Source organism: Halichoeres trimaculatus, unplaced genomic scaffold, assembly GCF_033239565.1.
Source record: "Halichoeres trimaculatus isolate MK-OKI-2021-1 unplaced genomic scaffold, fHalTri1.1 fHalTri1_scaffold_3, whole genome shotgun sequence".
NCBI classification, from domain to species: Eukaryota; Metazoa; Chordata; class Actinopteri; order Labriformes; family Labridae; genus Halichoeres; species Halichoeres trimaculatus.
In genome coordinates, this window is record NW_027437181.1 from 8354636 (window position 1) to 8380906 (window position 26271).

General features: G+C 40.0%; 3 protein-coding genes across 3 annotated transcripts; all 3 read right to left on the reverse strand.

Annotated features, from left to right (window-relative positions):
* Positions 1–540: 540 nt before the first annotated feature.
* Positions 541–7602, reverse strand: LOC141787807 (uncharacterized). The gene is made up of 9 exons (XM_074666480.1): positions 7466–7602; positions 4825–4887; positions 2871–3005; positions 2707–2764; positions 2538–2607; positions 2184–2300; positions 2001–2063; positions 1318–1386; positions 541–833 (listed from the first exon to the last, which is right to left on the reverse strand). Exons 3-9 carry the CDS (start codon positions 2993–2995, stop codon positions 541–543), a joined length of 795 nt encoding a protein of 264 aa, XP_074522581.1. The 5' UTR covers positions 2996–3005; positions 4825–4887; positions 7466–7602.
* Positions 7603–11674: 4072 nt separating this feature from the next.
* Positions 11675–13320, reverse strand: LOC141788100 (membrane progestin receptor beta-like). The gene is made up of 5 exons (XM_074666941.1): positions 13036–13320; positions 12843–12955; positions 12617–12773; positions 12328–12543; positions 11675–12249 (listed from the first exon to the last, which is right to left on the reverse strand). Exons 1-5 carry the CDS (start codon positions 13318–13320, stop codon positions 11938–11940), a joined length of 1083 nt encoding a protein of 360 aa, XP_074523042.1. The 3' UTR covers positions 11675–11937.
* Positions 13321–15475: 2155 nt separating this feature from the next.
* Positions 15476–18043, reverse strand: il17a/f2 (interleukin 17a/f2). The gene is made up of 3 exons (XM_074667128.1): positions 18017–18043; positions 15818–16002; positions 15476–15716 (listed from the first exon to the last, which is right to left on the reverse strand). Exons 1-3 carry the CDS (start codon positions 18041–18043, stop codon positions 15476–15478), a joined length of 453 nt encoding a protein of 150 aa, XP_074523229.1.
* Positions 18044–26271: the final 8228 nt, after the last annotated feature.

Genomic DNA, 26271 nt, shown 5'->3' on the forward strand with positions numbered 1-26271 from the left:
ACTGGGATCACCTGATAAAAGCACCTTTATCTGAAGCTGCAAAATGTCTTAAAGACAGACTACAATACACCCTGAGTTACAGCAGCAGCAGAAACGGCCATGCAAGATTAATTTGTACAAACATTTTAAAGTATACTATTTTTCTTTTTTAACAGATTGTGTTGAATCAAAAATAAGAAACATTTTCATTTCTGTAGAAATCTGTGGGAGAAGACATTATCATATTTGTCACATAACTTTTATTCAATCAAAGATTTTATACAAAAAGATACAAGTTGCATCAGAAACTGATCCTCACATGATCAATGTGTCATAATAGAAAAGTATAAATACTGTAAAATTTAAAGGTGACTAAATGTTGACTGCTTTGGATTCTCTCTGAAGAAAGTTTTACATTTTGGGCGTCAAAGAAAAGTACAAGAAAGCTGCTGGAAAACAGATAATAAAAAGATAATGTTTAGATTTAAGATTTAAGAGCTAAATGTCCTTCATATTTCAGTCTCCAGTCCTTCATCCCCTGTCTCTTCTTCTTCATCATCATCATCCCTCCACAGCTGTCCTCCCTGGCAGTGGAGGCGTTGGCTCCGTCCCTCCCCTCCCCTCCACCTGTACCTCCTCAGGTGTGTGTTCTGTGGGCGTCAGCCTCTCCTTTTTAGTGATGCGTGCGTATACTGATCTAACATCAACATTCCATTCATCAGATAGAGCATCGTCAAGCTCCATCCCTGGCTGATGATTGGCTGCTGGTGATGATGTGTCAGTGTCAGTGTCCCGCCCTCCTCCGATGGTGTTGTAGACGTGGGGGGAATCTGGGGGTTGGAAGCTGTTCAAGTCTGTACACAGAGACGGTCAAATTGAGCTGATTCAAGATATCGGATTTGTTTTGATTTTTCTTTTCTCAAATGAATCTTTTTTTTCAATCTATGTTTTTTTGTTTAACTTTCTGCAGTTTTTCCACATTCGTCACATCTTTTTTTCATGCTGCCTCCCCTTTATTCCTTTTGAAAGCACATCTCCATTCTCTGAACAGCTTGTCTTTACAATTTCAATTTTAAGCTCTAAACAATAAAATTTAAATCTTTAGAAAAAGTCTAATCTGACAAACTTTTTAATACTTTTTAAATACTGAATAGTCCAAAAACTGAAAATGAGACAAGAAAAAAGGGAAAAATACAAACATCAGAGAAACTCTTAAGATTTTTTTCTTCATAAAAAATACTATCTTTAAATACTCAATGTGGATTCATCATTTTGAATTAAACCCGACAAGGCTGTGTAAAGATCATTTCTATAGCCTTTACAGTCCTGAGTACAGACCTTGGTTCTGTGGCGCCCTCAGGTGGTTTCTCCAGGGAGTGAATGTTACAGATACTTCCTCTTCAGGATCTGAACACACAACAGCAAAATATCTAATTAGTACCATTTTAATTTTAATTTTATTTTAATTTTATAACAGATATTAATCATACAGGACAGCAGGAAAAAAGATGTTTAAACCGTGTTGAAATAGAAGTAGACTAAAATGAAACAGGACTAGGATTTTTTAAGAGAACGACTGAAGAAAGTCAAACACAAGCTAATGTTTTGTCTTACCTCTAGCAAGATAACATCTCAAATAAATTAGACTTACATAAATGTCTCATTTTAGAAATAATGAGACCAAAGATAAGATCTGAATCTGATGAGTGAAATTTATTTATTAATTCTAAAAATTTTACTTGTCAAATAATGCTAATGAGATTGTAAAATAATCTTTTAAATTTTACTTTTGGCAAATGATGGATTGAATTGAGACCTTTAGCTGGACCTTTTGTACTCATAAAGAAACAATAGGTATCTTATGTTATTTGATGTATCATCTAATCTGTTAACCACAAACTTTATGACTTTATTGTAGTTAAATTTCAGATCTTCTTTAATGTTATAAGCCGAAATAACTTAAAATTGTCACAATATTATCATTTTCCACTATCAACAGGATGAATCATGAAAGAAAATACCTTCAGCAGTCTCAGAATTGATTCCTGGCCTCTCCATCACTGTGCTTCCATTGGTCTGAACATCTGTAGACAGAAAAACATTCAAACACATATTTATACTAGAAATAAAACTTCACAATAAAACTGCACAGTTCTTCCCAAGTCAAACATGAATTCTGATTTTTGTACTTCAAGATTTTATACCTGTGAGTCCTGCAGACTGACCCTGGAGGTTCTGTGGCTCCCCCATCTGGCTCCTTAATGCAGTGAAGGAAACTGTGGCCACCGTGGGCACTTTGTACGCTTCTGCAGGATTAAAGTCTAAAACACACACAAATAGGGAAAACTCAAACATTTTTTCATTTAAGTACTAAATGTACTCCAATTATTTTTTATTTTTATTTTTTTTTTAAATTCTAGACCACAAATGAAATTCCATTTTCCAATTGGAATTAAGAGCATAAAACTTTTAAGCTTCAGCCTATAAATGGTACTATATGTTTGCGTTCATGCAAAAGTGCTGAAATGAATGTGTTAATATTTCAAAGGTTAACTCACCTTTTTCATCTCTCTGAATCTCATTAATCATCGGATTCTCCCTCGCCACCATTGCTTCCTCAAGCTTCACCTGTCAGCCAACATCACATTTATTTCACATTTCCACCTCATTAGATGGTTTGATTCAAAAAAGAGAAAAGTCTTGACCCCAGAGGTCAAAGTCTCTCACCACTCGTATCAAAGCTGAGGGGTTTTTGTCTTCAGGCTCTCGCAGCTCAAACGAACGTCTGGAAACAAAGTTGGAGATGTAAGAAACTCACTGACAGAGGTAGATGGCGCCCTCTGCTGTTCACATCCCTGAGCAGAGTGAAGTTGAGAACAGAAGCAGCCTACCTGCCACAGTCGCTGCAGAGAGCAGTGAGGAAGATGGAGAGGAGGATGAGGAGGATGAAGAAGCTGACAACCCCGGATGATTGGAAGAACGTCGACCCGGTGACCTCTGCTCCAACTGCAGCCATGATGTGATCCCTGCAGGAGGAGAGAGTCTGACATGTTACAGTAGTAGAGAGAGGGAGATAGAGGAGGCGTCAAGCTGTCTGAGTCGACCCCTGTGTGGCCTGCGCTATCTGAAGATCATGGCTCGAGCTACATTTACTGATGGTGTGGTCAACTTTACACAACCGTGAACAAACACACCTGACCTACAGCAAAGTTTGAGAAAGGAAAGATAACATTTTTCAGATAACTTATTAAATCAGATGGAATGTGAAAACCTCTAGAGAGAGCTGGATTCTTTACTGTAAGAATGGAGCTGATATCTTATCATATGTCGGGGTCTTTGAAGGGTCAAATGCTCCAGGAGACCACTACAAGCAGCAGCGGTGAAACAGGACATGATGGCTTCAAATGTTTGGATTCAAGTGAGAGTTTCAGTTGTTTACCAGGATTAAGGCCCGACGCAGCTGCACCTGAGTTAAGACAAAAGTCAGGTTAAAGTATGCACATGCCAATCCCCCGGTGACACCTGCCAATAGACAAAAGACCTGGCAGATGTCACTCTGCAATTGGCATGTGCCACTGGGCAATTGGCTGGTGTCATTGAAAGATTGTCAGGTATTGCTGAGTGATTGGCGGGTGCAACTGGGTGACTGGCAGGTGGCACTGAGCAGTCAATGGCATACTAAAAGCAGCTTTTGGAACCCACTGTCACTCCTTTGTTTTACCTGAAGCTTGCTTTTGTTTTGGTGAGCAGATCTTCTTTTAAATACGACTTTTCTTTAGTAAAGTCAACTTTTTCCAGGATGCAAAGCAACGCTCTGTTACTTTGGAAGTGGCATTTCTTTCAACCTATCAACAGACTGCAGTGTTTCTAGCTCCATCTTCTGGGGTCAGGTTGGTATGCCTGGCACCCCAATAGAGGGTGGGATGGTACGGGTTGGCAATTTGGGGACCTGTCCTAGTTTTAGTCAAAGGAATACCACAAATTGCATGTTGTACTATACTGAACTACTTGGTGGGAACAAGGTTTTAGAAAGTCCCCTCAGGAACTTTAAATCAGCATTTTGAGTTTAGTTAACCCACTTTTTTTTTTTTTTAGCAGCATAACAACTCCTCATTCATGTACACGGTTTTGTCAAACAGTGACTTATTGATTTAATTGGGAGGATGAGTCATTGAAATTCTTGCTGTTGCTGCTTTGGGGAAGCTTAGGAATAGGGCTTTAGCTCTGCTTATATGAGGGGAAAAAAATAGGAAGACAGGGAGAAAAGGGATACAGGAATCAACAGTTAAACACCAAAGAAGGAACATTTTGATTTGGTTTCAATCACCATTACTGACCATCAAACATCAATGCCTTATTGATCAATTCGACTAGTGAGAGTTTGAATTTCTAGCTGCTTAATAGACTGTAAAATTAAGAGAGGTTATTGAATACTTTCAGAATGAAACCTCTTCCTGTTGCTTAACATCCACCGTGATGCAAAGTGATTCAAGTTCAGCTGCACAAAACACATGAAACTGGATAAAACTTGCTGCAGGCTGAGACTTCAGTTTCTGTCAACACGCAGATTTAAATGCTACAGGTGGAGGTGAGGTGAAAAGGCTAAATTTACTGTATTTGCATTTTAGTAGTTCATGAGGAAAACTGAAAACAGGGGACTGTTGTGTTAATGGTTTGTGATAACTTTAGTTTCCTCCCAATGAAAAAAAAGGAAAAAGCGTAAATTTGAAACAACGAAATAAACAGTGTATCTGTGTTAAAAAGGACAGAGCAAGAAGCTGTATGAACTGCATGATGTCAGGTCCTGTTCAGTAAACACCATGGAGGAGTGTTTGAGGTGTTTACCTTGTTCCCTCAGTTCCAGCTCAGCAAGATTTGAAGCAGCAGTTTAATCATCCCGGCTGACTCCTGTCGAACAAACACAAGACCAGCAGAGCAAACATGAAGCTCGTCACTCTGAGGCTGACATGGAAAGGTGTGTGTGCTGAGGGATTCCTCAGGATCAGGGATGTTACACTTTATGAGGAAAGTTTGGGGAACTTGCTCATCAGTATTAAGACACTATTCACATTTCAAGATTCAATTTAGGCGTCTTTTTTGTCTTCTTGAAATTTGACTTTCTCGAGACTTGTCAGGTGAATATTGCCCAGATTGAGTCTAACAGACTATTTTTTATTGAAAATGAGACTTAACACCTGCTTAGCTTCCATTTTATTGCAGCATGGGATCCACTTCAACCATCTAAATATTTGAGGATGCTGAGAGTTATGTACCAAACTTCCTCAAATAGCTGCAAGCAAAGTTTTCACGATCTCAAGCGAAACAAAAGAGAGGAGTTTCAGCCTTACAGGTTCACATGAGGTGCAGAAACAGCAAAGAGCTCCAAGCCCATTATGATAAACTAACAATGTTTAAAACATGAACACAGACTGAATGAATGAGGAGGTTCCTCCAAATACTTTAGATAAACCACTTGACAGAACAGCAATAGACTTCTGTGATGGTTTATGATTTTTTTTTTTTTGTCTTTATCCTGTCCCTCTGATGCCCCTGTAGTAGGGTTACATGATGTTCAGCTTAATGCCAGCCCCCCTCCCCTATTTTTCTCTCACTGGTGTTGTAGAAAACCCTTTTTTCAGCCTGTCTGTCTGAACACTTCAATTTACCTGCTGTCTCTTTAAGGCTCCACACTTCACAAACCTCTTTCTCTCTGATTGGTCAGCCTTCTGAAGGCCTGTTTGATTAGTTTACTGACAAAATTCAGGGATTTCTACAGCATATAAATCTGAAGAGGTTTGAAAATCTGCACACACACAGTTTTAACATACAGTATAAACATTCTAAATCCATGTTTACAATATGGTAAAGCAGAACCATGTGGCCCTTCACATAAACCATGTTTTCACCAAGTGGTCCAGTATAGATCAGTCAAGTTTGGTGGGTTTCCGCAGCCAACTGTGCCCCTTCTTGGTAAGTGGTGAGCTAGCCAGATGCTGATAGCTGCATCAGCTATGTAATGGCATGACGACATAGCTGCAAGTCACAGTGTACCCTGCTAATTAATGCAACAAAAGAGAAAAACGCCCCACCAAAGAGCAACGATTGAAGACATCGAGGAATTTGACTTCTTTGTGATTGATATGTGGCTCTTTGTTACAAAGCACAAACAGTGCTGTACCAAGGCAAACTTAACTGAACTACTCAGAGGAAACTGGGATTAAGTGCTTGATGATTCATCTCCCAGCAGCGACTTCTTTTGTTGCATGTCTCCCCCCTGTTTTTCAGCTTCACTCACTTCCTGTCTCTCTTCAGGTGTCCTTACAATAATAGCAAAAAATAAACCTAGCTAAACACAAGATCACAGAATAAGCTAACACCAGCAGAGCTAGCTCGAGCAGCCTTCAGTCCTCCTCTTAGGTTTACTTTTTCATGCCTGTGCTGGTTCCCCATTCTCTGGTGGGAGGCTATGTGTCAGTTTAATTAGACACAACTTAATCTCCATTTACTTGTTCAAAATACAGAGAAACCGTTACATGCTACAACATAGTATGTGATACCTGTGACAGACATCAAGGTTGTAGAAATTTAGAGCATTTAGAGCAGCTCAGTAGCTGTTAATTCCTGCTGTAAAGCTCTCGCTTTCTAAGTGGCTGTGTATGTAGTTTCCTGTTTTTCTGCAGCCAGCCTCAAGTGGACACTCAAAGAACTGCAGCCTTTGGTACTCCTTGCTGAAATTAATTATCCTTCTTTGCACAAACTATGTTAAAAAAAAAAAAAAAAAATCTACTGGCGTAAAATTTTGGTAACTTGCAGAAACTTTGCCGCCCAAAATATCTACACTTCAAGTTCCTGGAAACAACATGCATGTCAGCAGAGTGAGATGATGTCATTGTTGTTGAAGTCTGCCTTTCTTCATGTGATTTCATGATGTTTGAAATTCTGTTTTCTGTGACTTCCTTTACTGGAAGCTGGGGTCTTGAAATTTGGTTATAATGTTTAAAAAAACATACTGGGTAACATTTTTTTTCAACATATAAGAGCAAGATATTTTGTATACACACATTAGTATATCATAATATGTACTTTATTAATATATTTAGAACAATCCATGTACTTCAACATTTAATCAGGGTAGAGGCAAGCTTAAATAACACAAATACCATGTTAATTTCTGAAAAGTTCACTGTCTGGCTGTTTTTTAATTCTATTTTGTTCAAACAAAATTTCTCTATCTGTGAAAATTTACCTTAAAGTGTCTATTTGCTCCATTCTTCTTTCTTTCTGTGATATTGCAAACATTTATGAAGAGTCAAAACAAATATCTGGAGGAATTTCACAGATAAGTAGCTTAATAAAACTAATATTTCATCCTGTTTTAAAATAAATACACACAGCTTCCTCTGGAACAGCTAATTGGCTCAGTTTGATCATCAAACAATCAGTTAAAGAGGAGATAAAGTAATGAAGAGAAGCGCGTAAAGCCTACCTGTGTCCATGGATCCCACAGCTGTGAGTTCAGATCCAGGTACTGTATGTGAGCAGCTCTTCCTGGTGAAGGTTTACTCATTGACAGGCTGAACAAACAGTGAGGAGCTTCGCTGTTTGAGCTGCTTAAAGACACACACCCTGTTTGTGAGCCGCTCAGATGTGACTCTGATGAGGCGAGGTGGCAGAGACACGGTCTGAGGAGGCACTTGGTGTACTTCAGCTCTGTGCGGAAAGGGAAAGATCAACTGAGCATCTTGAGCATTGAAATATGACAAAATACCAGAAATACTGCATCCCCAAACACTGTTTTGCAAGATTTCACTACTTACTTTAACTCCACAACTTTCATACAAACTTGAAATGTTGCCAAAAACAAAGACAGATCTGCTATTTGCTTCTTGAAATACCTAAGAATATCATTTTGTTTAGCTTAACCCATAAACTTATGGTTTGTATCAGAGCCAAGCTTCATCTAAAGGGAAAACGCTAGCTCACATCAAAAGGTAACATCCTGTAAAAATAATCCTAAAAGTTGCTATTCGTTACAAAAATCTGTGTAAGGCTGGCTGAAGAAAGACCGGGAACCCAGTACACACCAAGCCAAAAAAGGAAAAAAAAAAACTTTTACAGCATTAAAAACCTATTTACAGCCTGGTTCAAAAAACAGCTGAAACACTAATTTCGCTTTCAGCACACACTGTACAGGGGGTGAATTTTTGCGGTTTAGAAGATATTGCAAGCACCAGTTTGGTTTGATCAGATTTGATTAGAGGCACAACTTAGCTCACATGACGAACAGGCGCCCTATAGCTGTTAGAAACGAAGCTTGAAGCCCGCCTCATATCCAATATGGCCTCCTCCAACAAGTGGCGTCTTTTCTATTTTATCAGAAACAGGCGGGTGACACCACAGAGACTACTATAAATACAGTCTATGGATCACATGTGTTTACCAATGGCTGTATTTTATTGAATCTGGAGTCCAAAGGCATATCAGAGCCACAAGAAACGTTGCAAAAAAGAAAAAAAATCTGAGCATCAGAAAGTTCAGAATCAGAAATATCTGGGGCTAAAAGTGATGTTTGCAGGTTAGAATAGTCTTAAAAATAAAATCTTGATCCTGATCCTGCCATAATAACAACCTGACATACTTTGCCCAATTGGTCAGAAGCAGAGTTTGCTGATGTTGATGCATCTTCTAAGTCTGAAGAGGCATCTTTAGATCAAAACCTGAGGCTGAAGGTAATCTACAAACTTCAAATGGAGCTTCACAAATCAAAGGTGGCTGCTAATTAACACTCACTGATTAGGAAACCATTATCATGACTGTTGAAGTTTAAGAATCTTGACTTGAAGCTTTGATTGAACTACTTTCAGGACTGTGTCTTCATTCAACTGCAGCATCAGTTCATCATCCTGCACAGTGGGGAAGAAATGGCAATTGAAAACATGAACTCTTTGCTTTACGTGACATGGAATGAATGAATCCTGCTGCTTATGTTTTCTTTTATTCACAATTTATCAAAAGAGCTACAAGGAGCTGCAAAAGAACCTCAAACCTCCTTGTTAAGTATCACAGAGCTAATGGCTCTGGAGTTATGTTAGCTACTAGCTTTCGGCAGAAACATGATGTCAGATTTATATGTATGTGGTAAGACAAGTCAATACAACCCACAGATACTTCCTACTTGTTTGAGTTTCATTTTACAATGTATTAAATCACTGATAAAGACACTTTATAGGCAAGTTTTTTTTTTAAATTTGTCCCTCTAGCTTTACGTTTTGGTAGGAATAGCTGCCCTTAAAGATTCCTGTTTCCTGAATCGAGCGCTGGATCTTTGTCTCACTTTGGTTTGACTAATCCCAAAGTAAAGAGTGAGTAATCATTTATGTATTTTGTGTTTAAGTGGCAGTCTTTTTCTTCATGCAGCAGTGCCTGGCGGCTCCTAATCTCCACAAAGCCCAAATCAAACCAACGGTGGAACACTATCAGCAGCTCCACCCAAACACTGCAACTGACGTTTCTGCTTGACTAGTGGAGCAAAGCCTGCAGAGAACTGTGACGGAGAGATAACAACACTCTGAATGCTGTTAAAAAGCAGGTTTAATCACTTTCTCTCACTTCTGTTAAATAGATTCAGATATTTTAAGATCTCAGCAGCTGGATGTGTACCCCACCCTGCACAGCGCTGAGGTGAAATCACTCACTGTGAGCGGTTTTGATTGGGATCGTTGAAGACAGCACTGGATGGTTTTTATTTTAGAGACTATTTTACAGTGAAACATGGGTTTAAGAATGGGTTTACAACAATATCATGGCCTGCTTCTGACTTTTCAAGTGTGTTTCTGCAAAAAAAGCAAAAGAACTTTAAGATTTTAGAGAAATGTTTGTCTTACTATATTTGGTGTAAAAAAACAAAACAAAAAAAAACAAAACAAAAAGAGGAAGCATCTTTCACTGTGGCATAATCCAAATTATTCTCAAATCTTACAGATTTACCACACAGTTGAACATTAAATTCATTTTTTATTTATGAAATTTAATTTATTTAACAAAAAGCTGGAGGCTTCAGTCACAACACTTGTTTTGCTCTCTTTTTCCCTTTACTTTCCCCAAATGGGAAAAAAGGGAGTTTTAGGTCCTCTGTTCCTGGAGCCTGGACTTCACATGAGGAGGATTTCAGTCAGAGTGAGCTGGTCTCGAGTCCCAGTCTACTTTTTAATGTGTGGTACGCATAAAACACCTTCAATGTTGTTGTATGAAGTGAAAAGTAATGACCTGGCATGCTGCAGAAATAAGCAGTCCACCTTAATCTTCACTCACATGCAGTTCTCAAGTAGGGACTGGGTATGCCACTGCTCGCTGTTTCATAACTGGTGACAGGTGCAACATGCATCACTGCATCCTTTATGAGCCAGTTACCTGGCTATCTCTTGATCAGAGAAAGAACAAAAGTTGTTTTTCTGTGTATTTTCAAAGCCCTTACTGACAAGCTACCGCCTTATATTTCAAACCTGTTGGAGTTTTATGATGGATCCTAATGGACTCTTTCATGTGGTTCACTCTCTCATAAAGTCCGTCGAGTCTACACTGAGCTCTGCAAATCTGTATTTTCCTTTGATGCCCCTCACTCATGGAATACCCTCCACAAATCCCAAACACTAACTTTTTCCTCTCTTACAGAATTTAAGACCCTGATTACTGACCACCATTTCTCTTGTTAGAACTGTTTTAAATGATTCTTTTGATTTTGTGAATGATGATTTGTGTTGTTTATTATTATTGTTTGGAGACTAGAACAGAATAGAATATACTTTATCCTGAGGGTAAATTCAGGAGTCACAGCAGCAATTCAAGAAAACAAAAGTAAGAAAGTGTATAGAAAGTGCAAAAAGCTCCATAAGAAAATAGATGCTGACAGCTTGTCCATCATTGTCCAGTTCAGCCAGCCTCCACCTCCACAGGGTCCAGGACTGAGCTTCTTCAGCAGTCTCTTCAGTCTCTGTCTCCTGGATCCTGTCTGCTCACAGCAGGTGAAGTTCTTCCAATGTGGCGGTGGTGTTAGCTCTGTTAGCCATGTCTGTGAATAGCAAAATGCCTTTGCCGTCTGGTATTCCCTCTGTTGCTGGGTTAGCATGGCTAGCTTGTCCACCTTATTGGAGATAGATCTTATGTTCCCAATATCGATGGATGGAAGGACAGGTCGACGTCGACACTTCTCAGCTCACACCTGAGAACCAGCACGTTGTCCTCACCTCCTCCTCCTCACCTTGTGGGAAACATCTGGCCCTTCACCAGTTAGCATTGACATGCTACAGGCTGCTAACAGCTGATCTCATATGTTAACAATGGGGACATGGTTACATGTAGGATCTCCAGAAAAACACAGGAGAAAAAGTAGTAAAAATATCACTGAAGACACAAAAAAGTTTGGTGTCCATGACCAACAGATGAACCATACAAAGTAATGATCCACCCCAAACACAGAGATGACAAAAAAGGGATGGAAAGTTACAAGAAACTGACAAAGAAGAGAGAGCTGCTGGAAAAGGCAGCCACTTGGGTGGTGATCTAGACATCTACAATAAAGGACACATAACATCAGCTTTATTTTGAAAAGCATAGACCTCATTCATCATCCAACAACACCTACAACTTTAGAGAGTGTGGAAAGGTGGACTCAGAGTGGAGGCAGATGGTTTGGGCACAGAATAGCTCTTTTTGTTTTTGCCACTCATTCAACATTTCTTTTGTCTTTAAACTGCATCAGGAAACGATTTGAAGAAGCCTAAAATTTACCAAACATGGTTTTATTACACTTTTTAACATTAACAGTCGTGTTTCTTATTGGGCAGGTTTAAGTCTTTCCAGTTAAGTGACTGACGGTTAGCTAGTTTGGTAAGATAGAGGGAGTTTGTGCAGTTTCTGAAGCAGAAACCAGCAAATCAGAGAAGACTTACAACAGTTCATCTATCTTTGCTCCTTCATCAGCTGACCTCGAGCTTTCCTCTTCATGGCGAGCGCTGTCATTGTGCAGCACAGCGCCAGGCAGAGGAAGGAGACGCAGGCCAGCAGGAGGTGCTCCTCTCCAAATTGTCTCACCAGTGCAGGCCTCCTCCTCAGAAAGTCCTCAAACAGCGCCTCCTGCTGGGCGAGCGTGCAGAATGAGAGCAGGATGTGGAAAAGCTGGTGGCTGTGACCGATGACGTCAAAGCTGCCTGGGTGGAAAAACTCAGGGATAGGGCATGAGAAGAAGAATGCTGACAGAAGAAACAGCACCACCTGGTGGAGACAGGACAAAAGAGGCGTTAAAACACTTGGTCGCCACCAGAGTCAAATAACTACCAAAGGATGCATCACCTGCAGGAAATGCAGCTGCAGTGCCGGGTTGTTCGTCCACCTGTGGAACATCAGACGATGAGCAACAGGGCTGATGTCCAACAGGTACGCCACACCCAAAGGAACCACCTGACAGAGCTTCCGGTGGAGCGGGTACGGACGCCGGAAACAAAGCTTTGCGTAGCAGCATGTGGTGCAGGAGAGCCAGGCGAGGAGGGCAGCCGCAGGAAGGAAGACCTGTGAGAAATGTGCAGCTCAAAGTTCATCTGACAACTTAAACTGACAGCACACACAACGGGCATGAACACACCTGTCCCAGCATGCTTTGTGTCCAGGCGAAGTCAGAGCTGTAGAGGAACAAAGCTAGAGCGCAGCCATACTGGTGGACAGCCACGCCCACATAGTCCAAGAAGAAGAGTGAGTAATGCGCCTCTTCAGAGTGAGACTGGAACAGGTGAGCTGCAGCGCTGTACGAGGAGTTAGGATTTAAAACCGGGGAGAGGAGCTAACTTTTATGTGTCTACAAAAAGGCTCACCTGCAGCTCAGGTATGTGATGGCGGAGAGTACGTAGAGGACCAGAGGGAGGGATGAGGCATCCACAGAAAACCCCTGACCTTCAGGACCTTGCAACCGAACCCCCAGAAATCCCTGAGGAGGTCAGAAGTCAAACATCAGGAGGAAGGACACAAGTTTAGACTCAAACCTGGAGTTTAAATGTGGTTTCATACCCCTCCTTGCAGGATAGTAAACACCATGAACCGCATCACCACGCAGATGGCGGCCAGCAGGTGGCTCCACACGTTCACAGTCTCATTGTGGATCTGGAAGAGGCTGAGGATGTAACAGCGCCACGACAGACCCACAGGACGGTACCCAGACAGGATGAAGCGTTCTCTGAATAGAGAGGGGATGTCTACGTCTCGGACTGGTGCGGGGAGGGAGGGGAGGAGGCGGTGCAGAAAGGTGCAGAGGGTGAGGTAGAGTGAGGGAGGAGCGAAGGACACCAGAGGCATGATGGGAGATGACGTTTCAACTGGCAAGCTGTTGAAGAAAATTAGTTAATACAAAACCACAGATATGTCAACAACTCAGTTTGAGGTCTCTTCTTCTGCTGCTGTTCAAACAAACACAAATACCGTCAGAGGGTCAGTGGAAAACCTTTTAATTATCAGAAATAATCCGGATTTTGATTGGTCCAAGCAGCTGATGGAGGAATCAAACCTACCTGAGCTCTCCCTGGATGCTACTTTCAGGATTTTAACCTCCTCAGTGACATTTTAGGCTCCATTTGACTCCAGTTTACCAAAGGAAAAAGCCGACATGTCCAGTTTGTGAGCAGTTTCGTCCCCTAAGAGGCACTGGCTGACCTGCACACTGCTCAGGCCACATGGTCACATGCACACTGGAACACACACACACACAGACACACATCTAATCGCCACAATGTGTTCTTGTTTACGGATAATTCCTGTTGATTTCAGAATGAATGAGTTTTTCTCAGTGGTAGATTTTAGTCGTCATGAGACCTCACACACAGCAGGAACACATGAACACACACTCTGAATTCACACTCTGACTGCAGTTTGCTACTCTTCAGCCATGTACTGTCTGATGTAAATGCATTTTTTAAAAATTTCAACAACCACAACAAAGATACCAATTACCTACCTGATCTCACTGTTTCATGAAGATGCAGTAGTACCTAGAACAAGTCACTAGGGTGTGCTTTAGGGGTGTTGTAATCTAGATTAAAGCTCCCGTAGGGAGTTTTACTCTGGTTGTAAAGCACACTAAAAGTGAGATTTATGCCTCATTATGACCCAAAGAGACCTGGACCACACACCTCCAGAGTGGAATTTTTTGCTTTTTTCTTATGAACAGTAAGTCATGGTTTTCAGTGGAAACGCTGACGTCACGCTCTGCTTTGTGCAAGCACATACAACAGTACTGTTGTTACGATTATCATGGACCACCATGTTGTGCAATCTGAGGACTGTCTTCCAAAAAATGTGCATCTGTTGCTCCACTTCTGCAATCATCGTTAGCCAGTACACCAGATGATCAGCTCAACTCTACTTCAGTGGAGATCTTCCAAAAGCCACTTCTGGACAAGACAGTTAAAGTGCCACCTACAGGCCTGGCATGCTTACTACAGCGTTTTCATTCCCTCAGTGTTCCCGTGTAAATGCAGATTCTTTTTCCACTGTTTTTTAGCGTTTTCAGATTAAACGCTGTCATGTAAACAGTTCCGAAAACACCAAAGATACTAAGGGGGCACCAGAGAGACAGAATAAAGACTTAAAAAAACAATTCCCCTCTTCAATATCCCAACAAAAGAGAATGTACGCCATTTGCTTTTTGTTTTTAAAGCCCTTAATGGCCTTATTGGTTGAGCTTCTCTCTGTTCGAAACCCCAACAGGGAGTTACAGTCTTCTCATCAGCTGCTCCTAGAAGTTCCTAGGACCAGGTATAAGCAGTAGGGTGATCGAGCTTTTTCAGTCACTGGACCCAGACACTGGAACAAACTCCCCCCAGAAATACGCACCATTACCGTCATTGGTCTATTTAAAGCCCGGCTCAAAACATATCTGTTCAGACTGGCTTTTAATACACAATAATATGGTGACATGTTGTTTTATTTCATTTTGTCTTATTTTATCAGTTTTTATCTGGTTTTATTTCCTGACGTGTTCCATTGTTGCCTTTTTTTAATCTGCTTTTATTTCTTATTTTACTAATTAATTTAATTGGAAAGCACTTTGGTCACCTCGTTTGTTGTAAAGTGCTCTATAAATAAATTTTGATTTGATTTGATTTGATTTGACTTGATTCGATTTGATTTGATTAGTCTTCTCCATCAGCGTAAATCCAATTACATAAGACACATCTTAATTCTATCCTGGTCACCATCCGAAACACAGTGGGTCAGGTTGCAGGTACCTTTTAAGATACCTGCAATTTCTGAAATTTTAAAGCACCTGTGGGGGGGATTTAAAATGTTAAGGAAACTTAATGATATCAACAGGGATGCCTAAATCACTTTGTGACTGGGGGCGCCAAATCAACACAGACAAAAAGTTCCTTACAGTAGCTTTATTCTATCTGTAAAGAGTAGTTTGAATAACAACGCAATTCATATTGTTTAAATATCTGAAGCTTCAGGTCTTTCATGAGGTTTCTTGCTCTTTGGATTGGGCCCAGACACAGGTACAGCCCACAGCGACACGTTGGTACATGGCCTTGTAGCAGCGCCGACCCAGTCGCTGCAGGACCAGGATGTTCTGGTAGATGGGGACAGAGTTCAGGCTGTGTCTGTCTGTCTGTTCTTTGTTTGGGGGGTCACAGAAGCTGCTGCTGCACTCTGCCTCAAAGATCGTGGAGAGGATGCGGTTCTTCTCCGTGGACGACCTGAAGGGACAACAGCAAAGTCATGAGTTTGAAACAAGAATGCAATTATAAGAACAATAAATCAAAGGATGTGTTGGATATCCCTGTAGTGTCTGATTTACCTCCAGGTCCATGGAGACAGAGACCTGACATTGGTGTCCCCATTTCTGTCAGACCAGGAGGTGATTTCTGAGGAGAACGCCAACCTGGAGTCACAAATGGGAGGTAGAGGAGAAGAAAGGGAAGGAGGAGGAGCTTCAACTCCGGAGGAGGAGCAGGAAACTATCCACAATGCACAGCAACATACCTAAATAATGTAAGGGAAGACTTTGTTAATGAAAGGAACTTCTGCTTAGTCTTTGTGAAGACAAAAAATGGATCTTCAAATCTCCAGATGATTCTGACATTAATCCCTTTGATACTCTTCTACGAGAAAGTGTTTTTTTTTAATTATTTTATTTCAAAATAACAAGTTTTAATCAAAAATGACCTTTTTTTAAATAAACAAATAAAAAACAAAAATAAAATAAAAGCAATAAGCAATTTAGAATTTAAATATTATAAATAATCAAATAAATGCTATTTAAAAAAAAATAAAAATAAAAATAAAAATGACCTTTTATCACACCTTTAAATTTCATCATGATACATTTTGTTCATTTCCTATTTATTTCAAGCTCCCATAAGGATTTTTTTTAATGGCTCTCAAATTGAAACTGATGCCTCCGTTTGACTTCATAATGTAAACGAAACCATCTGAAAGAATATCAACCTTTTCTAAAGAGATATTTTTTAAGTCCAACTGGGCACTAAAACAAAGATAGCTGCACTTTTTTGTCACTACTTTTGCATCTTCACAGCCTTTTTTGACAGGGTTTGTTCAGAAAGATCCAGACAGGAGCTTTAAAAAGGTACAGGGTACAAAAATGTGAAAGATTCAGCAAAATTTAGTCTTCAGGTTTAAAACTCCCTTGCTTTCCCTCTTCAGTGAACAAAAGACTGTTGAAAGATTCTCCATTCGTTGAGTTCTTACCATCAAAAAAAAATGCACCAATACAATCTTATTTTTCAGACTCACTTTATCTTATAGTTGTTGAGCTTGGCGTGACCAGCTGTATGTTTCAGGATTTGTAGGTAGAAAAAGTAAATACTATCAGACGTGTCAGCTGTTTTAATAATTGTGGCCACCGCTGTATTTGGGTGGTTATACACCACTTTCATTTTAAACGCACTTCTCTTTTAAAATGTTTTTCACCCTTTTCCAGCAGCACTTACTAGGGCTGTGATTGGTTAATCAGTTGTACCACTTGTATTCTCTCATCCAATACAGCAATTTCAACTGTTCATGTCAGCCTCACACATTGTTTGCTCAGTTTTTCTACCTTAAATTCTTTTTGATTTGTACATGCTCCTTCTTCACGTGGTCTCATTGTGTCTCGACTCTTTGGGGATTTATCACAAAATCTGCCTGCTATTCTTAGCTTGAGTCTCCTGATTGTGAGGGGGTTATCTCCTAAACCCTGTTACTTGCTTAATATTAACATATAAATCTAGCAATAAGTCTCACCAGCAGACTCCAGCCGTCTCTCATCTTCATTTCGCTGCTCTTCTTCTTCTTCTTCTCTTTCTCGTGTTTGCTGCAGGGCTCACCTGCCTTTATGAAGATCTGTGACCCTAAGATCTGATAACAGCTGATCTTCATGTTGATAAAGACTGACTGTGAAAGTAAGGGGAGATTCCTGATAACTATGCAGTCCATGTTCAGCAAAGGTTCGTGAGATGAAAAGATGGCTGATAACATCTCTGACAGACGGATAACCACACAACAGAAACTTATGTGGACAAAAAGCTTTGAGTCAGCATTGTCTTCCTTCAGCCCCATTTTTTAAAAGATTTGTTTCGAGAAATGCTGAAGATACGGGAATGTCCAAAGTGTTAAAGTAAAAAAATTCTGAATGATGGAAGCACACAGAACAAGGTTTAATATTTCAGAAAACGCACATTGTATGTATCTATATATTTCAAAGTGGAAAGTTTGAAGTAGAGACGGCGTCTGATTCTTGGACCCTGACGGGCAGTTCACTCAGAAGAAGGGGAGCCAGATGACTAAAGCATGTCTTGTTCCATTGCCGTTTAGGGACGTAGTGACTCTGGTTCCCCTGAACGGGATCTTCGAAGTCTCTGACAGTTCTGTCAACTGAAAAACCTTTTGATTGACAACAATTTTTAATGGTGAAGGATTTCTAATCCATGACTTTGTCAGTGTTTCAAGTCCTACAGTCCATCAGGATTATCTAATTCCACACACACACCAGCGGCACAGTCATAAGAGAGCAGTTAAGGCCCATTTATGCTCAATGTTGAGTGCAGATCTGGATCCTGTTTCCATAAAGCTTATGGCTACGGGCCAAACGAAGCAGTTCCACCAGTTGCTGTTACTAACCAACATGTAGTGCTAATGAGACACGAAGGAGAAATAACAATGGTGGAACGTCTTGAAGAAAAACTTTGTGAATTGTTGAGGAACTTCTGTCTCTATTTTTGTATTTTAAGTAAGTGGTACATTAGCAATACTTCCTCCACAGTTACCATGTTTGTTTTTGAGCTTGTTATTGACATAAACTTTTGACTTTGGGCTGCCTCCCCTGGTGGTTGTATTGGTTAACAGCAATGCCAACATTAAGGACATATGGAAGTATATGAGCAGAGACGATAACATTGTTCGAAAAGAACCAAGTGGCAACATCTGGTTAGCAAAAATGAAGCCTATGCGGAAATGCTACATGTTGCTGTTCATTGAGAAGCCGCTTGAGGCTGGCTGCAGAAAGACTGGAAGCCATGTTCAAACCTAGCCATTAAAACAGACTTTAACTGCATTGAAAAGCATATTTACAGCCTGGTACAAAAAACGGCTTGTGTCTAAAATGTTGATTTCACTATTGGCACAGTTGTCCAATCAGTGGCACAGCTCAGGTCACGTGACTGCTATGTAGCTGTTCAAAAGGAAACTCACAGTGCATACATTTTCATACCTAAAAGGAGAACAAATGAGCCTTCAGGAGTTAAGTGCCCAACCCAAAAGACCATACCTGGCCCTGACTTCTCAAGTTGCCACCCAGGCTACTGCAAGTGGCAGTTCTCATGAAGCTCATGAGTGAGTTCAGTTTGGAGCAAAGAGCAATGTTTGAGTGTTAAGACACTTCAGCACATGTCCACAGAACCTGGGACCTAACCATAGACTGTATAATGGACACAGTCTCCGCGATGTCACCCGTATGCTCCTGATACTGTGAAATGAAGCCAATCTGCAGACAAATGTTTGTATCAGGTGATTAAGAGAAATATATATAGATTTAAAAAGTTGATAGATTCAGGTGATTCAAAAGCAAAATCTCCATTGAGAATAATTTTCCCAAAAAGACAAGAAAATTGAGAGTGTTTTGTGGTTTTCACTGATGGAAAGTAAAAAAAAGTAATTAAATTTACAGACAGAGCCTTTGATGCTGCTGCTTTTACATATCTGATAAAGAAATGCACATAGATTCTAAAAATATCCATAAATGAGACATTTCTGTTGATGAACTTATGAATATCTCTGATAAAGTTAATCAAACCCAGAAACTCATTCCTTCTGCTTTGGGTCCACCTTCCTGTTTCCATATAAGGAGCTCAGAGGGCCTCCTTCCCCGTGGCCCCGCCCCTTACTGCTCCATCACAGTGTTGGTTGTGAGTGGTTTATGTAGGTTTGATGTGGTGGCCCCTGAGGCTTCAACACTGAGGGTTTCTATCAGAGCTGTCAGCAGATTTGCTCTGACCTGGTTTAACTGAGCGAGACGGCGTGGATTCATCTGATAAAACACCGGATTCTAAACCGCATCTGGTTACCGCTAGAGCTGTCAGCAGTTTTTCTACACAGACAGGAAGCGATATGAGCTGCTGCAGCGTAAGGAGACTGGAAACATGTATTAAGAGCAGAGAGGTGGAAATTTAGATGTGACTTTTGACCATGGTTTTGATATGAACCTGGTTCATTGACAAGATATTTAAATAGTAGAAACACCCCCTGTCTTTTTTTTTTTTAAAGAGAGGAATGGAAGATGGAAACCAATATGTGATGATAATAAAAGAGAAACCAAAATGCCAGATAGGAACTATGATCTCCAATCCTCCTGGGAGAGTCAAACTTTGCTTTTGCTTTTATTATAATTATTAGCCCACGTTCTGTTAAGCAGGTCATTTATTGCTGGCGCCTGATTGGTTGATGCTGCACGAACTCCAAACAGAAACCAAAACCAGAGACTGAGAGTCTCAGCCTACTTTCATATGAAGATAAAAGTTTGAATCTTCTAAATATGTGTAGAAATAGCTGGTTCATTGAAAGGATAAGGTTAATTTAAAAGATGTGCTGTCATATGTAGCAGAAGTGTTAGAAGCTGTGGTTCCTTAAACAACCACTAGAGGCTGCAAACAGCAGAAACCACATACACATCCATTCAAATAGACAACATTTAAAGCAGAAATTAACATATTTACAGCCTGGTTAAAAACAGGAGTTTAGTCTAAAGTGATCATTTCTCATTTGAGAGTTTTGCATGATTAAGGGCACGGCTAAGTGGTCTGACTGGCAGGCATGATGTGGCTGTTACCCAGGAGGCCAAAAGTCTGCATCAACCGAACAAGCTTGGCTGAGTCAGTGTAGCTTCTCCAGCTAGAGAACTGGTATTGTATTATATAAATTTCTTGCCTATGTTTTCTGTATCTTAGCTTTCTTAGCCTGACAGTTGAGTTCAGCTGGACGTAGTTTTCATTTGATTGCTAAAGAAAAAGTATTGTCCCAGTAAGCTCTTTTTTTATTTTCAGCCTGCAGGCTCAGTATACAGGTTGATTACAGGTGTCTTAACTGAAGAATTAACAGGAGCAGGACTGACTGAGCTGTTCTAAACTAAATTAGCTTCTGTTGGCTCTTATCCGTGCTGCTCACCTCTTTCTTGTAGTCAGTTTTTGCCCTGCCTGTTCTTATTCTCTTTTGTTTCTCACTACCAAATGGATAAATTCTCTTTACAAGAATGCCTCCCTTGTTTTAGTAAGATCCACTGGACCAAGAGGTGAGAGCAGGCCCCCTTACAGAGTTTTGAGCAGAGCTGATGTGGTCATTGCAAACTCTCCTCATTGTCACCATTCTGTGGTGATTCAAAGTTGGTCATCTGGTTTCCTCTTTCCATGGTACGTCTGAGCCTGACTTTCTGGATGCAGTAGGGGATTTTTTTTAATTTTTTTTTTTTAAGAGGAATTTGAGCCCATGCAGTGACTTCCATTACAGAGTCATGCCTGATTTTAATGCAGACTGAGGACCTGGTTTTGGTCCTTTTCCATTTTGCTCAGAGATTCTTCCAAGTTCTCTGAGTCTTTAATGACACTATGTCCTTTTTATAACCAGTCATGTGACCAACCTGTTTCAAATGAACGTCTTTAAGCTGGTTAAGTTCTTCTAAGTGAATAATTTAGGAGAACCAGAAGTCCCTTAAATGTATACCCCCAAAAAAGTCTTCAAAATCCAAGTCAAGGTGGAAATACAAAGTACCAGATTGCATCATATTTTTTTCATTTTTAAGTATGAGGGACACATAGGAGCATCATAAGCTGTGTGTAATCAGGTTTGCAAAAGGATGGTGCATAACAAAGGATATCAATGGGAGTAGTAAGGCTACGAAAGCAGGATACGAAGGAGATTTATGGATTTACAAGGACAGCAGTTTGGTTAAATTTGCACAATAGACTTGATTTTTTTTTCTCCTGTAAGAACTGAAGCAATCAGTGACTATTAAGAAGGAAGCAACTTAAAAAGATAAAAGAGTGACATCATGACATCACATCCTTCACACTTGATGCAACAGGAAAAACTTTCTTTTCTGATGGTGTTTTGATCATTTCCTGGGGACTCAGGTGAATCACTCAGAGTAACCCCTTCTCACTCTCACCTGAGGTCGAGTTAAATAACTGAGCTGCCGCTGCAACATGGCCATGCTTCAGGAAGCGAGCGTGTTACAGACAGACCCTGACCTGGTTTACAGTCGGGTTGTGACTCAGGGCTGCAGAACTTTAACGTATGTCCTGTCTCTTGCTTTTCAGCCCACGCTGCAGCTCGACTCTGGCCTGGTTTGATTGACGGGCCGATGCTTATCAGTGATCTGAGAGACTTCCTGCTTCACTGTGCAGCTTCCAAACATCTGAAAAACTGTTGTATTGCTTCCCAACAGCATTGAAAAATACACAAAGAGCTTTTGAAATGATTCTTTTTCCTAAGTGCTGCTCTTTGAGTTATTTGTGATGAAACTGCAGTTTTTACTAATTAATTAAAGGCTTTTATCAGATTAGAATCAGCTCTGCATCTTGCACTGCTATCAGACAAAACCTCCACATTATCAGAGGAGGAAATGAAGCAGAAGAGTGAGACTGAGATTATGTGCAGTTACAGGTGGTGGCATAGCAATAGCATTACAAAAATCCTTAATTTTCTTTTCAGGCACAGTACATGTGAGGGATTTTTGGATCTCAAACACATGCAAACAAAAGTAAATTTGATTTTAAGTCCTAACTGGAGCTGTGTTCTTTTCCTAGACAACCATTACCAAATTAAGGGGCAAAGTTTTTGGCGCTACTCCTTTATTTTGAAGGGCAAGGGTGATGCTGATGTGTTTGTGAATTTTCCTAAACAAGAATAAAGCTTGAACTTTTGCACAAGTTTAGTTATATCCAAGTGAAGAAAATGAAATACTGGTATGGGGGTTGCAAAATGCCTTCAAAGATGAAAAAAAAAACTTCTGGATTGCTTAAAATGATTGAACTGAGGTCTTTGCACACTCAGGAAAAATACAGATGATGAACAAATGATTTAGGAACCAGGATGCCCTGATGATCAGCTGAGGGTTAGAAAGTGTTAAAATCTGTGACGTGCTAATCCCTCAAATTTCTACCTGAGCAATCAAGTGACGACGACTTTACCCACACGTTGACGTTTTGTCACAGCATCCTGACAAACGTTGATAAACTTCCTGCGCATGTGGGATCAAAAGAATAAAGGTGCTCACAGGAAAGATGAAGTCATCTTCAGTTTACCTCAAGGGGCTCACAGTTATTCCATTTCCTGCCACATGAGGCAGTTTGTTGTGTGTGTTTTTTTTTCGGGCGTACGTGAGCACACTGTGATTTTATAACCAGAGGTGAGTGTGTGCCACCTGCTCAGGGAACTGTGGTCTGTTTGATGAGGGGAGTGTTCTGTCTTTCTAGGACTGCTGCTGTGACTGGAAATACCTGCACTGAGAGGTGAAGCTGAAGCTGCAGGGGCTTTCTCTGAGTCTCTGACTGACGGGACGAGGGGAAATATGCAGAAATATTCAGAACTAATATCACTCCTTCAACCGCCTTTCTTCCAAGTTACACCTCATCAGTTTTCCAGAAGACTCTGAAAAGCTGACGCATTAATATTTCTTCTTTTGAGTTAACCCAGTCACCACACATAGGGATGGAAACAGCAGGAGCACGTGTTTCAATCACATTGCCCCACATTTATCTCAGGTGTCACAGAACTTTCATAAAGAAGGGGGAAAAGAAGATGCTGGGGTTTTTTGCTTCGGCCCTCTAACTGAAGTTATTCCTCCTCACTCAATCCCCAGACTTTTTTTTCTATGACGTCTGACATTAAAGGCAAACTGTCGATCCTCGTTTGATTTTTTTCTGCCATCTCTAAGTTGTCTCCTTTGATGCACCTCTTGCAGATCAGAGTAGATGTAAAATATGATATATCCTTCTCCTTGGTTTCCTCATTCTCTTTAAGTAAAATGCAGAGCTAGCCTGATGGGGAGCTTCACAAGCTCTGGCTTTATCTCTAGTGGAGCCTTATCAGTTGTTTGTCTTACATTAAGTAAAAATTGTCTTACTACACTTGATATGAGCCACATAGAACTTATCAGTCCAGAAAAAAAAATGCTTAAACCTAGAATAACATCTTAATACAAGAAACTTTTCTCTTGTTCCACTGGCAGATTTTTTTTTTTTACTTGTTACAAGCAATTCAGACTTAATTTTTGCCTTTCAGTAACTTGGAGCAAGGCATTTTCTGGACTAGTCAGGTGAAAGTGGCTTATATTAGGTCTGAAAAGTCATTTTCTACTGAAAATAAGACAAATTGACAGAATTGTGTTTTACTGGGTCCTTTTAGCTCCCTTCTGAAACTAAGAAACCAAACTAGAGTGCAAATTGCATTGGGTCTACTTTTCTACACATGATACGAGCCTCTCAAGTGGGATTCTCAATGTTAAACTCTGTATTTGAGAAGAAAACCAATTCCCTAAGCTAAAAAGTAACCAAATAATAAACCTTATGTTTTACCTAAAGTAAAAACCTTCCTTTTTATTCATCCGGTACATAGTTTTATATATATATATATATATATATATATATATATATATATATATATATATATATATATATATATATATATATATATATATATATATATATATATATATATATATATATATATATATATATATATATATATATATATATATATATATATATATATATATTTCTTTTTGTACCTGGCTTTTATTTTGAAGGCAGGATCTGCTGCAAAACTGAAAGAAAGAGAAAATACACAATGGCTGTTCTCCAAACTACCTACTGCATACTACCTACTGCTTTTGCATGTAGTATGTAGAATGACTGTTCTGTTGCGTCTGTAGATGGAGCTACCGGTGATGGATTTTATTTTGCCTTCATTATAAATGTACAGCAGTCTTTGGGTAGATCTTTGCATTTTAGTAATTTTGTTAATCATATCATATGGTTTTTTTTTTATCTTACACCAAAAGTTACATCAAAAGTTACATCATTTACTGAAAGTAAATCTGGAAGGGTTTTCAATTTTACAGCTGATGGGAAAGCCACTTTTATATAATCCACATATGGGTTAAAGAAGTGATTTAGTGATTTCCCATCACTTCACTTCCACCACACAAACCGTCCAACGTTAGTGCTGTTGTATTGTAGTTATAATGCCGACTCATTCCAGTAGATGGCGGTAATTCATCGAAATCTGCCACCTGCATAAACAAACAGTGTTAGCGTGGCACGTTGTGGGAAACAGTTTGCCAGGTAGACTGGTCTGTTGCATGCTGAAAAATTTTCCTGGATCAGTAGGACATCCGGGGATTTTTAGTATACTGCAGATTTTGCACATTTTTATATACTACCCACTACATAGGCCCACTGAATTTTGGCCAAATTAGTAGGCACTGCTGGTGGAATAGATGGTTTGGAAAACTGTGTTAACACACCATGAAAAAGCATGCTTTGTCCAAAACCAACATTTGTTTTTCATAAAACAGCATTTTTTAGTACTTCATGTGTTGTTTTGCAGCACTCTAACTTAAATGTTGAGTTTTAAAGACTTGCAAAAATCCAGATATGTTTTTGGCTGAACATTATGCAAGCTTATACAATTTACTTTTTTTTCTTTCTCTCTTCAGAAATGGGGTTGGAAAGCATTTTTGCTGTTTCCATTTGCAAGCATTATTATCAAACCCACAAAGAGCAGCACTCCTGTTATCTGTATCCTGCTGTTTTTTTTTTTCACATCAGTTCTGCAGAAATTACAACAACAGAAATTCAGCCTAGTAACCCAGTTACCTGAAAACTGAGATTCATTGCCTCTGTCAGCATTTTCTAAAGAGGTGTAAAGGGTTAATTAAGCCATACAACAGGCTACAGCTCAGGGTGAAGATGAAAAGATGTCTCTGATTCAACAAAAAGTACATAAATCTAAATTTTTCATGATTTAGTTTTGTGCTTTAAAAATGGTTTTGGTGCGTGTCAATTTGCATCTAAACTTTAGTTACCCTCATTTAAAGACACACTTTGCAATTCAAGCTTCAGTAGCATCACCTACTAATCAAACCGGTGATAGCTTTCTCCAAAGATGCATGAAGGAAGATGAAATTAACTGATTAAAAAAAAGGCGCAGCAGCGAGAGTTGGTCTACACTCAAAGACCTGAGGATGTTCAGATTTCTAACCAACGAGGACTTGCAGACTGCAGCAGAGCTAACCCTGAGAATGACCCTGTTTGCAGTGTTTTCTTTGAAAGTTACTCGGATGTTTGCAAACTTTATAACACACCTGACATGCATGTATACAAATGGATGTTTTTAGGTGCAGACCTGGTGCTGGAGGTGAAAAGATGACCCAGAAAACCTGCTACAACTTTTAGTGTTACAGAAGAGTTTTGAGCCTCAACATCGGTTGTGAAAGTGGGTCGCGCATCAGACCTTGTCATGCAGTCTGGTCTGTGTGGTTTAGAGAGGAGGATCAAAGACACAAGGACGAAGGAGAAAGGATGACAGGACAGATAGTGACATCATCAGGGGATGGCGGCGGCGCCTCTGATCCTGATCACGATAAATAGCGGAGGGTTACCCAGCATCCAGCAGATCACCTGAAACTCCAGCAGAGAGCACAGTCACCAAACCTGCAGAGCCTACACTTGAACCTGAACCTCCAGCAGAGCCTGAGGATCC